At 36.4% G+C, this 16,276-nt stretch overlaps 2 protein-coding genes across 4 annotated transcripts in view; one reads left to right on the forward strand and one right to left on the reverse strand.

Annotated features, from left to right (window-relative positions):
* arhgef25a (Rho guanine nucleotide exchange factor (GEF) 25a) overlaps positions 1-16,276 on the forward strand; it is a 170,120-nt gene that overhangs the window by 131,785 nt on the left and 22,059 nt on the right. For 2 of the 3 annotated variants that reach the window (XM_009296957.5, XM_009296958.5), the window contains one exon: positions 1,238-5,704. In XM_009296957.5, coding sequence (XP_009295232.2) covers positions 1,238-1,357 — 120 coding nt within the window. In that variant the 3' untranslated portion in view covers positions 1,358-5,704. Of the gene's footprint in view, positions 1-1,237; positions 5,705-10,195; positions 10,445-10,524; positions 11,213-16,276 lie in introns of those variants that run through there. The other variant, XR_012398569.1, reaches the window with a different exon arrangement.
* sp5l (Sp5 transcription factor-like) lies at positions 9,595-12,367 on the reverse strand. The gene is given in 2 exon segments (NM_194371.2): positions 9,595-11,188; positions 11,990-12,367. Coding segments are annotated over 2 exon segments (1,074 nt in total). The 5' UTR covers positions 12,044-12,367; the 3' UTR covers positions 9,595-10,168.

A 16,276-nucleotide genomic window follows, 5' to 3' on the forward strand; every position in this document is an offset into this window, starting at 1 on the left:
GTTTCCTTCACAGGGGGGCAGGGTGCATTTATATATATCCTCACCCTATTATAGATAGGGTAAGGAGCTTGCAGTAGAACCGCAGCTCCTCCACATCGCGAGAAGTCAGCTGAGGTGGCTCAGCCATCTGTTTCTGATGCCTCCAGAGAGGCGTTCCATGCATGTTCCACTTAGAGGAGGCCTCGGGGGAAATTGTACTTTATAATCTGGCGACCTGGGCCTGAAAAAGCTTATGTAAATGAATGAATGAATAATCAGTCAGACCAAAAAAAAAACTTTTAGAGCAGTGTTTCTCGACCACGTTCCTGGAGGCCCACCAACACGGCATGTTTTGGATGTTTCCTTTGTCTGTCACACCCATTACAGGTTTTTCAGTCTCTACAAACGAGCCGATGATCTGAATCAGGTGTGTTTGGTTAAGGAGACATGAAAAATGTGCAGAGCTAGTGGTCCTCCAGGAACGTGGTTGAGAAAAAACAGCACTATAAACTGATAAACAAACATAACAAATCAAGCAGGAGAGAGAGGGAAAAAACTAGGGGCTAATCTTGACAACATTTATGTTTGCTCTTGTCATTTTTATGTCAAGTAGGTGAAATAATTTCTTATTTAATACCACACAAACAAATATACAAACATATTCAGTATTATTCTGCTATCCAAACATGACAGAATGAAAACACTCTATAGTAACTTTTATAAAAATAGTAGTTTCTCATTCATTCATTCATTTTCTTTTCAGCTTAGTCCCTTTATTAATCGGGGGTCGCCACTACAAAACGAACCGACAAATTATCCAGCATATGTTTTATGCAGCGCATGCCCTTCCAGCTGTAACCCAACACTGGAAAACACTCATACACACTTACATTCCCACACATACACTACGGCCAATATAGTTTGTTCAATTCACCTGTGCGCATGTCTTTGGACTGTGGGGGGAAACCAGAGCACCCTGAGAAAACCCATGCGAACATGGAGAGAACATAAAAACTCCACACGGTAATGCCAACTGACCCAGCCGTGGTTTGTACCAGCGACCTTCTTGCTGTGAGGCGATCATGCTACTCACTGAGCCACCGTGCTGCCCTCATAAATGTGTTTTATATATTATGATGATGATTTTATATCTTACTCTTCACAATAGGCTGAAACAGACCTTCATAGCATCATGATGTCAATAAAGCACTGTCATTGAATTAAACCTCCACCTGTTCGTGCCTTTATTGTGTCTCAGATCTCAGGCGAGGGTGGACGCAGAGTTTCCCAGAGAGAGTGCCGCATGTCTGTTCCCAGTCCCTCCTCCACTCTCCAGCGCTCCAGTAATTTGGCCCAGCTCGACGAGGACGACCTGTGAACGGAGATCACCCCGAGTCTGATGTTTGTACCACAGCATGCCACAGTCTGAACTTTACTCACGTCTGTTATCTTGTGGTATTCTTCCTAAACCTGTGACGCAAATTACCTAGTGACTTTTTAAATTGTTTTACATAATTTCTTTTTTTTTATTATTATTAAGTTGTGTTACGTTCAAAGGAGAATCAACCATTCCTATATTGGGAGGTCACTGGAGCAGGAACCAGAGTAAACCTTTATGTGAGGGTGCGAGGATGTGTTTGAACAAGCGTGCATGTATGTATGTATGTATGTGTGTTTGAGTGTGTGTGTGTTTGTGTGCGCTTCATCCTTGCAAACATGCTGAACAATATCCATCAGATGTGTTTTGCTGAGAACATACTGTATTATTTTAAATATAAGAGGGTCTTTTGGGGGCCCACGCTGGATTTTAAAGGTTTCGCACTATTGGTGCCTCTTTACAGATGCTGTCTTTCTATCTCCCGTCTATATTGAATGCTCTTGCGTGAAGTCACTCTTATGAAGGAGCTAAGGGGAAACTGACTGTAAATGCAGATAATTTGTATATACCCTATGTAGAGGAACCATCTGCGCATGGAGACATGGATACTTGACTTTCTCTTCGCTGTTTGGGTGTTCGGATTGTCTACGGTTGATTAATTCTGATTTATTGGACTTTAAATGACGGAGCTTCTTGTTCACACTTCACAAACACATGTGAACATGAGAGATCACACACAACGAGCATCGGCTCCATCAAGGGAAGGACTGAAAGATGGACAGTAGATAAAAGTAGTTTATCTGTGGTTTAATGACCCTTTTTAGCTTCTGCCGTCCCTTCCTTGTGCAATGCAATTACAGTTACTCTGCAGGTCGAGGCATATGAAATGAGGTTTCTAAATTGTTAGATGATAGTCGTTTATTAGTAATTGAAGGGTTAGTTTGTTCCTGAAGGAATTCTGTCATCATCTGCTAAACATTAAGAAATGTGTTTTTTGCTTCAGAATGCAAGTTTTTGGTCAGATTTTATTTTATAACGTTCTCGCTATTAACAAACCTTTAACTAAGACTTTTAGATAAATAAAGTATTAATTTGCTGGTTGTATCGTAAGGTAGTAGTTAGAATTGGGTTTTGGGTATAGGATAATGCTGAGTTCAGACTGCATGATTTTCAAAGTAGTCATGTTATGGATGTTTTCACACTGCATGACTATCTGGGCTAGCGTTTCATCGGCGACAGGGGGTTTCACAATGCATGACTTTAAAATAGGAAGAATCGCCGAAAACCTTGACCAAACTGGGCTACGTCTCACAACCAAACACATGCGAGACTGACATGGAAACAACACAAGGTCCCGTAATAAATCTTTTGTTATTGTGAGAAAGAAGACTTTAGTCGGGTAGAAAATGTGCTTATTTTTCACACCTTAGTTTGAAGGAAAGTAGCAATTTCTCTTCAACTTTTCTTCTTTTTTGGTTGTGGTATTGTTCAGATGACGCACGGCATCAAACAGACATGGATGCTCCTGCCAAATTTTCTGTAGTTTTTCCTTAATTTCTTGGGTCCAAATAAACTGAAAATCCCAACATCCCTATGTTGTCCAGATAATTAGCATGGCAAATACCTCACGGGTGTCGACTCATAATGACGAGTTCATACTGCATGATTTTAGCCCTGATTTTTGACTCACCGACAGGTTTTGATAATTGCCTGAAATCACAGGGAAATCAGTGCTTGTTCACGCAATTAACAGTTACACCATATGAACTATCAAGGGTGCGATATGAGAGAATCGTCAATGAGTTGCAGCCTCCCGTGAGATGTTTAGCATGCTAAATATCTGGAGCTGTCGGCGACGCAAATCATGTCACGTGAAATGTGTGTTCTGATTGAAAGCCAATGAGAGAGCAGCATTCACTAGTACCTGCAGGCCAGCGGGAGGTTTGGGGAGAAGTTAAATTGCCAATTCTCTTCAAAAACCAGGTGAGCAACACAAGTACATTTTCTAAAGCTAAAGCCTTCTTTTTCCATTATGTAGCTAATTACAGAAGATATATTACATGACCTCGTGTTGTTTCCATGTCACTTCTCACATGTGTTTGGTTGTGAGACGTAGTTTAGACAAAGTTGTTGTCGGCGATTTTTCCTATTTTAAAGTCATGCAGTGTGAAATCTTCTGTCACCGATCCATCCTACAGTGTAAACACAGCATCGACAGAACGCTTACCCAGATAGTCAAACAGTGTGAAAACATCCGTGACTTGGCTACTTTGAAAATCGCGCAGTCTAAACTTGGCATTAGGGATACGTTTAAGGTATTATTTAACAGACAATATCTAAACCAGTACATTGTTTAAAAGAAATCTTGCTGCCTAAAATGCTTCGTTTGAATCACGTGAGCTTTTCTGGCCATTTCAACTCAACATCAGTCAAACTGACCAAATTATATAAAGTTTAACTTTATATAACTAAAACTAAATAAAAAAAATGTTGAAGTAGCATTAAAACATTTGATTTTATGACTTTTTAGCATATATATGTAGTTTTACAGTGTATCTAATGGTGGGAATTGGTGCTTATAAGTATGATCTTATTCTATATCCCTAATCCTGTCCAATACCTAATACCAACTACAACAATAGTGGGAATTGGTACTTAAACTAAAGTAAACCAATTTGTTTTTATAAAATCAGAAAGATTTCTGTTCTTCCATCAAATAGTCTGTTCACCCAAAATGCTTCAAAATGAGGTTTTTTCAAGCATTCTGAAGAGACAAAATCACTTTATAGAATGATCTTTTTTCACATATAAACACTGATCAGTCAGCCTGATCTCACAAGGAAATGTAAGTATTTTATGTTTTGTCAGTTTAGTGGCTAATTCATATGAGTTCAGTCGTACGAAAATGTCTGATTTTAAAAAGAAGGCGTGGCACCTAACCCCACCCCTAACCCCAACTGTCAATGGGATGAGCAAATCGTACTAAATTGTAAGAATTAGATTGTACAAATTCATATGAATTAGCCACTTAATCAAAAAGTTACAAATTGTTGTTCGATTGCGTTGCATTAGTGACATTCTTCAAGAACATACCTGATTGGTTTTTGTAGAAGCTCAGATGTGTTCTGTGACATACATGTATTAACTTCAATGTGCCATGTGACAGTCAAGATTGAATCTCATAGGTTCTCACACGTCAAGCAAGCACACTTTAGTTTCTGTAACCGAATTTGCTCTCTTATATGTGAATTAAAGGCCAAATAGAGAACAAAGTAAGCATATCTGTTCAGAAAACTTGAATTAAACCTAATTAATGTAAATTTTGAATGAACTTTTTTTGAGGCATACAAACTATCAGAAGAGTGGCAGAAATCTCTCAAACTTAATTAAAAATGTTTCAGATTAACAAATTTCTTATGGGGGTGGAACTGAAGAAATGATGACCAATTTTTTTATGGCAAACTAACCCTTTTATTATTAAAATTTCGTTGTTATTATTATATAACTTATTGAAGGCCAAAAGTAAAATGATATATTATTATGTGCCAAAAGCAGGTGCCAGTACCATTTACAGTAAATATGTCAGCATTAAACCTAAATGTAATTCATTTCATTTATAGATCATTTAAAAAATGTTCTCTCTTTTTACCATTTGTTTAAACCAAATTTATTGGATATTGTGTTTTTGTGTTGCTTTATTGTTCTTTTTAAAGTGAATATTTGTTTATGATGAACCAAATCGTTAGCTAAAAACAAGACCGGCATTGTTCATTGAGTCTGAAACATACAGTTTGTCGCAAATTGACGCCTCACCAAAGAAGGGATGGTATGTGTTTGGTATTCGATGTTGAAGCATGATCAAAAAGCACTTTCACTCCATTCAGCTCATTGCACATTGTTTCCAATAGAGGGTGCCAGAGGACTGTAGCGCTGTACACACAACAATCAGATTCAGATTGGTTTAAAACTACAAATGAAAATCTCTGCACCAAAGCGCATACGCTTTACTGTCGGCATGTTTCATACGCATTTGCATAAATATCCTTAAAATGATTGTAACAACCTTCTCTTGCCTTGACGTAATACTGAAATCAGCAGAAATTCAATAATTTGACATTAGCCCTGTATAGACTGAAGCTTTCCTGTACTGCCTTTCCACAAACGTGGGTTTGAATCTTACATTGTTGCATGCAATTTTGAAGAACACCCCTAAATGATGAAAGGAAGTGATGTCGAGAAAGAGTTGGAAATGATCTATATGTCTATGTGACAAAACTATCATTGTATTATATCAAATTAAAATGGTTCCTTTTGGAACACAAGGGTGTTTTGGAACACACAACTGTACTACTGTTTTGACTGTGTGATGTCATCGATGATGTGCTGATATAAAGGAGACTGGGGTTAGCGGAAACACTTAACCCTTTTAACATATTTAGAATCTGAATCAAATGATTGTTTTATAAAACAGTCTTGACCTAAGATTTTGCAACTAAAAACAGACTGTATTTGATAAGCAGTGTATTATAGAGGGAATCTGGAAAAAAAAGCTTTACCATGGTTTTACTGCATTTGCTCCTTTTTTTAACAATAAAAAAAAATTTAAAATATAAAACACATGAAGAAAACTGATAGAAAGAAATCATTTTTTTTTTCCATTAATGATTAGAAATTTTATTTCTATAAATCAAATTTAGGGGCGATGCAGTGGCGCAGTAGGTAGTTTTGCTGGGTTGCAGGTTCGAGCCTTGGCTGGGTCAGTTGTCATTTCTGTGTGGAGTTTGTATGTTCTCCCTGCGTTCGCATGGGTTTCCTCCGGATGCTCCGGTTTCCCCCACAGTCCAAAGACATGCGGTACAGGTGAATTGGGTAGGCCAAATTGTTTGTATTGTATGAGTGTGTGTGTGTGAATGTTTCAAGGAGATGGGTAGCGGCTGAAAGGGCATCCGCTGCTGTGCTGGATAAGTTGGTGGTTCATTCCGCTGTGGTGACCCCAGATTAATAAAGGTACTAAGGCGACAAGAAATAAATCTAATTTATAAGCATTTATAATCATTCATTCATTTTCCTTCAGCTTAGTCCCTTTATTTATCAGGGATCACCACAGCGGTATGAACCGCCAACTTATTTAGCATATTTTTTATGCATTGGATGCCCTTACAGCTGCAACCCAGTACTGGGAAACAGCCATACACTCTCGCATTCACACACACACTACAGCCAATTTAGTTTATTCAATTCACCTATAGTGCATGTATTTGGACTGTGGGTGAAACCGGAGCACCCAGAGGAAACCCACTCGAACACAGGGAGACTCTTTAAAGAAATGCCAACTAACCCAGCTAAAGGCTTGAACCAGCAGCCTTCTTGCTGTGAGGTGACAGTGTTAACCACTGAGCCACCTCGCTGCCAGCATATATAGTCTAGGAAATGATTTCAGTTACATTGAATTTTTAGATATAACACTGGACCACAAAACAAATCATATACATTTTTTTGTGAAATTGATATTTATTTCTCTAAATGCTGCATAATTAAGCTTTGCAGTGATGTATGGTTTATGAGGACATTATTTGGCTGAAATATGACTTTGTGAAATTCTGGAATCTGAGGGTTTAAAAAAATCTGAATACTTAGAAAGCTGTCTAAATTAAGTTTTTAGAAATGCTTATTTATTCATTCATTTTCAGCTTAGTCCATTTATTAATCTGGGGTCGCCACAGCGAAATGAACCGTCAACTTATCCAGCATATGTTTTACACAGCAGATTCCCTTCCAGCTGCTACCCAGTACTGGAAAAGAAATGCTTAGGTTTCATAAATAAATTCAGTTTTGATATTCTTACAGTATAAAATGGACATTAAATCTCCTCATATGTAAATTAAATATCCGCATATAACATATTCTTTCAGTAAAATTATAATGATTCTTTGCATAAAAGAAAATTTAGTAATTTTGTACAATTGCCAGAAAGATACCCTTAAGGTAACCTAAGGTCCAGGGTCACAAACCCTAATTGCTCATGCTGTACAGATTTATGAAACCTAAATATTTATTTGTAAAAAAAGATGACCACTATTTAAAAAAAAAAATTTAAATCAGTAGGCATTTGTATATTTATATATATTTTTTTAATTTGTCTCAAGAGTGCATGAGAAAAAAATAAATAAATATACACACACACACACACACACACACACACACACACACACACACACACACATATATATATATATATATATATATATATATATATATATATATATATATATATATATATATATATATATATATATATATATATATATATGTATGTATGTATGTATGTATGTATGTATGTATGTATGTATGTATGTATGTATGTATGTATGTATGTATGTATGTATATGTACTCTTTTAGTCTAAACTAGCATAACCACAGCTATAGAAAAACATTTGTTTTGGGATTTTGGACTTAAAACCTTTCTGTTATTGTGACAATATCTCCAGTCTTCTGTATTAAGGTTTGGGTGGAGTTTAATAAAAGCCAAAGACAAAGTTGCACTGTAAAAAATGCAAGGTTTTACACAATTCCTTCATGTTGTCCCAACAAAAATCGTTGGGTTAAAGTAGATAAAAGTTATCTCAATTGTTTTTACAAATTTAAGTTGATTGAACATAAAACAAGTTATCCCCCAAAAAACGTTAAATTGTTTTGACTCAGCTCATTATAAACTAGTAGTTAGAACAAGCAGCTAAAATATTTTTGAGTGTGATCTAAACGCTCATGATTAATCTAAATCACTTGAGCAATTTTTGTTTATCTGGATAAATATGAACTATCCCGGTTATTAAAGAAAATGAAACTCATGTCATCATTTTCTCACGCTTTAGAGTTTCTTTTTTTCTGTTAACCACAAAAGAAGATATTTTGAAAAATATTGGAAACCTGTAACCACTTTTAGTACTTGTTTTTCCTACTATAAAGCCTGCAGATTTCTACAAAATACCTTTAGTGTTTAACAAACTAATAAAGGTTTGGAACCACGTGAGGGTGAGTAAATAGAAGGTAAATGTTCATTTACGAGTGAACTATCGCTTTAACTTGGTCTAGATATTTGTCTTATTTTGTACAAAACTATAAGGGAAAAATGTGTAAAAATTAACAGAACCACACTGATGTCAAACAAAATAAAAGTCTCCAGATCCGTGAGCTTTCTGTGATCTGCCAGGCAATCTAGATTAACCCATGCAGACATCTGGTTAATTTGTCTCTGTTTAAAGTCACATTGTGGGCATTCTTGAGCAGCAAAGGGTTCATTTACACACACAGATGGGGGAGAGGCTTTAGAGCATTCACTATCACAAAGGTGCCAAATCAAAGCCACTTCTGTCAGGAGCGGTGGGATATAAACAGCCGGGGGTCCATTCACACTGAGCTCAAGCAGAGCACGATCTTCAGTCACAGCAGCCTGTTATTTACACTGACCATTACGAGACTGCATGACTGTGAACTTGATGGGAGAAGGTCAGACCACTGTTCTCATCAACGGCCTGACAATTTACTGACAACTGTAAAATGTCTGCAAACTCAAGTCTTTGTTTAAAGTGCTTCCTCGACACCTCGGAAACAATGGACATCTTAAATTAGCATCCTGAATGCCGTTACATTAACATTTGAAGAAATGCAAAGCGCAGAGCTTCGGTTTAACATTAACCATTTGCTGAACTTCACACTTCTGTGAGGGCCTGTTTACCCCAAGTATTAAGATGCATCTTTTGTCAATCCGATTGTAAGTGAACGACTCTGTATACAAGTGTAAATATGAAATATTTTGAGCTTGTGCACTATTGAATACATTTGATTGGATTTTTTTTTTTTGCTCCAATGTAATTAAAAAAAAAACTGCTACAAGTCATCTTGAAGGATTAACATCTGAAGTCATAAGACGTATCAATGTAATAGATTAACACAAATTAGGTTTGCAGTTATCGGAGCAGAAATGAAAGCTGCTGCTCTCATATTGTTTTTTTCTACTACATTTGTATGTCATAATCTTAGATCAAAAGATCAGAAAAAGCCTTTACATTCTCTTAAAAACAAATCAGGAAAGTGGTTTAAAATTGAAACAAGATGAAAGTGACAGGCATTACTGTAAATAGGCAGATTAATGCTTGTGATGCTAAGTATAATGCATCGGGTGTAAACAGTTGGTAACAGGAGCTTAAACATAATGAAGGAATGACAAAACACAAGATTTTGATTTGCACAGTCGATCGTGTTTATTATTATTATTACACATGCTGGTCTTTATAGAACTGTGCGCTATATAAACATTATATACATTTGGTTCTTGTTTTGAAACTATAGGGATTTAGAGTGAATATAGCAGTGCCATTCTCTGCAAGAAAACAAGAATTTAGTTGGCAAATGTTCTGAATTCAGGATTTCAACATAAGGCATCAATTTTCCCTAAAGCAAAATAGAGAAAACAAACAACAGAATGTAAACAAAGGAAGGACAGTTTCACCAAATAACGAATACTTTTTTCTCATTTTGAATTAAATTGTCTTTAAATAAATGTGCAAGGGCATGAGGCATACTAAAATGCCTCTCGCACACCACTTGTGCTTTGCCCTGAAGTCTCTTTACAGTCTTTATAACATCAGTTTTGGTGCAGCACTTTACTCCAGTGTTTTCAGGAAACATACAGTAGTAGAAACAGGCCCATGCTCCCATCGCAACCATTTCACCACTGCCAAACTTCCAGACTCTAAAAAAGTTCTCTCTCTTAGCTCTTGTTCATATTGTTTTTAGTACTTGTGCATCTTTTACTCTCTCTTGATGTTGCTCAGCAGAGCATCAGTCCCGCTGTGAGGAGGCTGACTGGACCGGCTCTTCCGGCTCTGATGGGTCTTCACATGCTTGGAGAGATGATCGCTCCGCATAAACCGCTTTCCACACTGCTGACAGCCGAAACGCTTCTCCCCGGTGTGTGTACGGAGATGCCTCTGCAGCTCATCTGAACGCGTGAAGCTCTTCCCGCAGAAGAGCCAGTTGCAAATGAAGGGCCGTTCACCAGCATGCCAGCGCAGGTGCGCTTTGAGGTGAGAGGTTTTTTTATAAACCTTCCCACAATCTGGAATGTGACAAATGTGTAGTCTTTTCTTTCCAAACTCCAATGCAGCACCTCCGTTTCCTGTGGACTGGCAGTTTGGGCATTTGCATCGGCGACAGCGACGAGTAGAGCTCAACAGACCTTTGGAGGTTCCCTGCAGAAGTGCTGCAATTTGAGGCTGATGGCCCAAAACCAGCTGCCGTCCCAAGGAGAAAGGGTGCCCGGAGGGAGCGCTGTTACCCTGGGGGAGACTCCACCACTGCTGGCCATCCTCAACGTGACCTCCAGGCAGGTGAGCTCTTCCTGAGGGGTTTTGGAGGAAGCTTGGAAAGTTTTGACTGACGGCGTTGTGCTGCGTGTAGTATGGCGCATTCCCTTGCATTTTAACCGGGGAAAGCTCGAATGAATATGCAGACGGAGGCTCCGCTGGAGGAGTGAGGGGAAGCTCGTGGTGGTGATGATGGTGGTGATGGTGGTGATGGGAGTGCGAGCCCAGAGTGGGTTGCATGTGGCTGGGAAACTGCATTTTGGGCACGGTGAAGGTCATCTGGTGAGCGCTTAAGCTGGAGTTCGGGGCCACGTCGTTGCTCCAGAGCTGGAACATGCTGGATGCGGAGCCCACCGGACCCTCGTAAGGGAGCTGCGAGCCTTCCTGCCAAGCCTGACTGCATGTGGTGGCCAGAAAGGAGAGGGTGTTTGGACCACTTTCTGGAGATGAGCTGGGAGTGCGGTCCTAGGGGGAAGAAAACAAATATTTGTAAATAAGTCATGCTTTTTTCTTCATATTTTTCACATTTAATATTTTGAGTTGGAGATGCAAAAAGTAAAATATATTTAATTTCTTTCTTATTTAATATTAATTGTTAATAATCTTAAGTTTAATTTCCATTTTATTTTTATTTTTTATGTTAAATTATTTTTTGAAATGTAAAAAAAAATGGTATAATTACAAAATCAAAACTGAAAACAAGGCAGCTTACATCTATTTTATCAATTTATTTAGTAAATTAAGTTTATTATCTTACTATTATTTTGGAATTGTTTTACAATGATAAAAACTAAAAACAAGTTTGAAATTCACCTAATTTAAATGTTATGTATTATGTTAATCAGTATATTTAGAGTATAATAGTAGTTTAAGTTAAAATTTTTCAAATAAGGTAAACAATAAGATAAGATGACACCAAAGTAGCTTTTAAGATAATTTTAATCACTGTTCTAAAATTGTTCTCAAAAATCTTTTTTTTTAAATAACAAATGTTATTTCAATCTTGAACAAATGATAACTTGTGACTAGATAGATAGATAGATAGATAGATAGATAGATAGATAGATAGATAGATAGATAGATAGATAGATAGATAGATAGATAGATAGATAGATAGATAGATAGATAGATAGATAGATCAAAAAAATAAAAGTTACAAAGCAAAAATGTAATTCTAAGTTGTTGATGCGATTGTGCCAAATTGCTTTTATATAACTGAAGCAGAAAATGCACGATTAACAAACTGATGAGAAAAGTTTGCAGTACCTGTAAGAAATTGTGGAGGAAATTGTCCGCTCTGGATAAGGTTAATGCAGCCATGTGTTCACGGTTGTTTCAAGATATCCACACCTGCGTGAAGCGCGGCGCGCGGTGCGTAACCGTGCCAAAGTCTCAGTGTGCGGGAACGAGGAGGCGCGCAAAGATCCTGTTGACCCCCTTACACAGCCAGGTGCGTGCGTTCAGATATATCGCTGAAAAATCAATAATCCTTGGATTCTCTCTTCCAAATCCTGTCCTTTCTCGCCTGTGAGAGTTGTTGGCCACTCCGCGCTGTTGCTCCTGTTTTTCTGGGTCTCGTTTTCAAAAGCAGCGTCTTTCAAACCAGGTCTCTTCCTTTTGAAGTGCGACTGAAGGGCCTGTCGCAATAAGTCCTGAGGATCATTTCAAAGGCGGTCGGATTGCATCTTCTCTTTATAGGGAAAAGATCCTCTCGACGGGGTCTCTTAAGTATGTATCAGGAGGGCCAGTGAATGGAGGAGAGATACGGTGGGGGAATATTTGGGGAGGGCAATCTTTGGGAGATTAGGAAGAGGGGTGTGTATTATAACCTTCGTTTCATTCTAATTTAATTTTGCCAAATGTTAACCTGTGAGAACCCCTTCCCTTTAGCGCTTCTAGGTGAGAAGAGTCTTAATATGACAGAGTTTGTTTACATGTATCTGATATTTACAAGTTTAACGACTCGTTCTTTAGTGACAAATTAAAAACTAAACAAACGGACGAGCTTGTTATAATCAGTATTTATAACATTTTTATTCAAACTAACACCGTTTTATTTAAGCCACACTTTCTTTTACACTAAAATAAATACTTTTCAATAGATTAGGTGCAATGAATCTCCAAAATCTTTACTTTTAAATTTAAGATTAGTTTATTTTATTGTAGTTTGATGCAGTCGTGCACTTCAAATGATAATGAAAATAGGTCTGTAACATGAATGTGGCATTCAAGATTCACTATAGGCAAATACATTGTTGGTATTGTTAGGCCTCATGTTGGGTTTAAAGTGATACTAAGCTATTTTGTAAAGTGCGTTATGGATTTTGCTTTCACTAGGCCTGTATTTGATCCATATGAGCATCTGTGAACCTGCCTCTTTAGCTGTTATTAGTTGTAAGCTGGTCGTTCTAAAAGATGTCATATTAATGATGACGCTAAACGACATTTGAAAACGATCGAATTAAGCTATTCTTCTTTTCTCATTAATAAACGCGATATGTACCTCCATGCACATTCAGTAGTTCGCACTCTTAAGTGATTTTATAAATAAAGAGCCCTGCGTGATATTTTCACACTCCGGGTTCAAGTTAAGGGCGTCATCACGTTTAAAGGGATTAAATGCAGAGCATCCAAAGTTCATCTAACACTTTGAGCCTTTCTCTTAGAGAATTTACATTGAAGTCGGAAAGCCATTTAACATCTTAATACATAGAAAATCCTCACTGCTTTGTGTTGCCTCGCACCTCTAGTCGCATAACAATCGACCTTTGTCCCAGCAGATGCATCGCTTTAGTCTGCTAAAACATACCACAGTGATGGAGAATTAAAATGACACGTAGGAAACGTGCTTAACGTATAAATATGTCGTTTAATCAGTCAAAAGGATCGAGTAGATTATATATTTAGCATAGAAAGCTGTCTTTAAAAAAAAATCTAGAAACTGTACAGTAATTTCCCCATTAGTTTCTCTTTGTAACAAGTTGGTACATTAAAAAAAAAATCTATTATTACTTGCTCAAACTATTATTTCAATAAAAAAAAGCTAAAACAGCACAAATCTTGAGATTTCATTTGGACAACGTAATTGTTTTTGTGTTCAATCCACATAAATTTGTTAAAAGTGTTAAGTTAGCTTAATCGTTTTGTGTTGGGACAACATAAATTAATTATTTGTAACCCTGCATTTTTTACAGTGTAGTTGCTGTGGAATAGAAAGAATACTGTAAAAAATGCAGGGTCACACGTAATTCATTCATGTTGTCCCAACACAAAGTGAAAAAGTTAACTTAACACTTAAACCAAATTTGTGGATTGAACATAAAAAAATTAAGTTGTCCCAATAAAATTTCAAGAATTGGGTTGTTTTAGCTTATTTTAATTAAGTAGTTTGAACAAGTAAACATATTTTTTGAGTGAAGTTATGAAGTTTTTTTTTGCAGTAAAAACTAAGGTATACTACAGTATTTATTACAGTTAATCAGTACACTACAGTTAATAGTACAGTATGCATTTTACTATTCATTAACAAATGCTATAAAAATGATATATACACTGCAACATACTGAGTTCTACATAATTCCTTCATGTTACCCTAACTCAATTGGATTAAGTTAACTTAATGGTTTTTACACATTTAAGTTGATTGAACATAAAACAATTAGGTAAAAATACATAGGATTTGTGTTGGTTTAACTCATATTAAATAGGTAATTTGAACATGCAGAACAAGTCATTTTTCGAGTGTTTACACGTAGTAATATAATACTTGGTATGGTAAAAAATACAGCACTTATAATAAATAACTATAGTATTTTTTTCATGTGGGATAAAAATTTATTTGGTCCTCAAATTATATTATCAACATCAATAGTGAAACACTTTTCCCTTTACAACTTATCTTTTTTTAGCGTATTTTAGGGTATTTTATGCTTGATGATAATAGAGTTATAGTTTGCAAAGATTCCTCTGTCACTAAAGCAGCATCAAACACATTGTGTGTTTCTCAAGTACTTGAATTTGTCTCACAGTTCATTAAAACAACAAATGAATCCACATCTTTTAATAAATAGCAGGTACAAACAAACAAACCATCAACCTCCGTTCCCCAAAATTAACCTGCAAAATCACTGCTCTCTGTAAAAATCATGTTCGAGAAACTGAATTTTAAACACACCAGCACCTCCCTGCACTGTATGGGGGGCAATTAAGGTGCATAATACTAATAAAAGCAAATAACAGTAGAAAAGAAAGGGGGGAAACAGGTAGAGGACAGAAGTATAGCACATCAAGTATTAGGTGGCTTTACGTAGGGGAGGCTGCTTCTGTCTGCTTTATTACGGAGCAGAAGTTGTTAATTACCCAGATTCTTATTTCCTGTCCCCTAAACCCCCCTCCGCCACCCCCTGCACACCCCCACTCCTCTCACTGCCTCCCAGATGAGTGTCTTTGAAGTGCAAACTACGCTCTCCTCACTTTGAACTGTGCAAACAATGCTCCAGTGGTTGTGCTTACCTTCCCCATGTTACCTCATTTAAATAGACCTGGATACGGCTTACGCGCTTTTCAAGGGAAAACTCATTTCCAAAGCAAGCGCAGATCCCAGCCTTCATTAGGCAGCTGTAAGAAATGGCAGGCAATCAGGACAACTGCCTTTAACTGAGGTTTTAGGTGGACAAACACTATTTCCTGGGCATGCTTGGTTTAGTGCATCCTTACAGGCATTTGTTTTGGGTTCTCTGTTTTGGCACCTGATATTAAATTATTTCAAAATTGGGTTTTGAATTGGGATCTTTCTTTTCTTTAAAAAAATTGGGGTGAGGGATGTTTCATGTGGTATACCTTTGCTAATTAATTCAATTAATTCAATTAGTCAATATTTTAATATTATATTTATTTGAGACTGTGTAAGGACTGTGTTAAGCTGCTTTGACACAATCTACATTGGAGAAGCGCTATAGAAATAGACAGAAACATGAAATAAACTAAATAAAAAAATAGTTTAATATGATTTAATGATGTTAATGATTTATTGGTATAAATAATATAAAATTATTAAAAATATTATTTGTTATTGAGAGAAAATAATTAAAAGTAAACAAGACAAAAGGGGATATGGGACGTGCTAAAATACATTGTTAAATCAATACCATTATCAAAAACAATATTGTTCTTATATATAAGTTATATAATGAAAATGAAATTAATAATGAGAAATATTATAAATTATTAATATTATTAAGTACTCACATTTTTATATTAAGTAATATAGGCTGATCATCATACAATATATTGTATACTTTTATTATAAAGATTATATTATTTTTCATTATGTTATTACAGATGACAGCTTTTAAATAATGGTATAAATGATTAGTATTTTACACCCCGAATCTCATTTCTTACAATTTATAAAATCATGTAAGTAATATTTTCTCTCAGAAGTATACAGAATATTATTCAGTTTATTTGTAATGTATTTTATCATTAAGTTAAATTAGTATTAGCGTTTAATTAGCAAGGTGTTTTAAGTCACACATATTTCATATTGAAGTC

The sequence above is a fragment of the Danio rerio genome, chromosome 23 (genome assembly GCF_049306965.1).
Source record: "Danio rerio strain Tuebingen ecotype United States chromosome 23, GRCz12tu, whole genome shotgun sequence".
Taxonomy (NCBI): domain Eukaryota; kingdom Metazoa; phylum Chordata; class Actinopteri; order Cypriniformes; family Danionidae; genus Danio; species Danio rerio.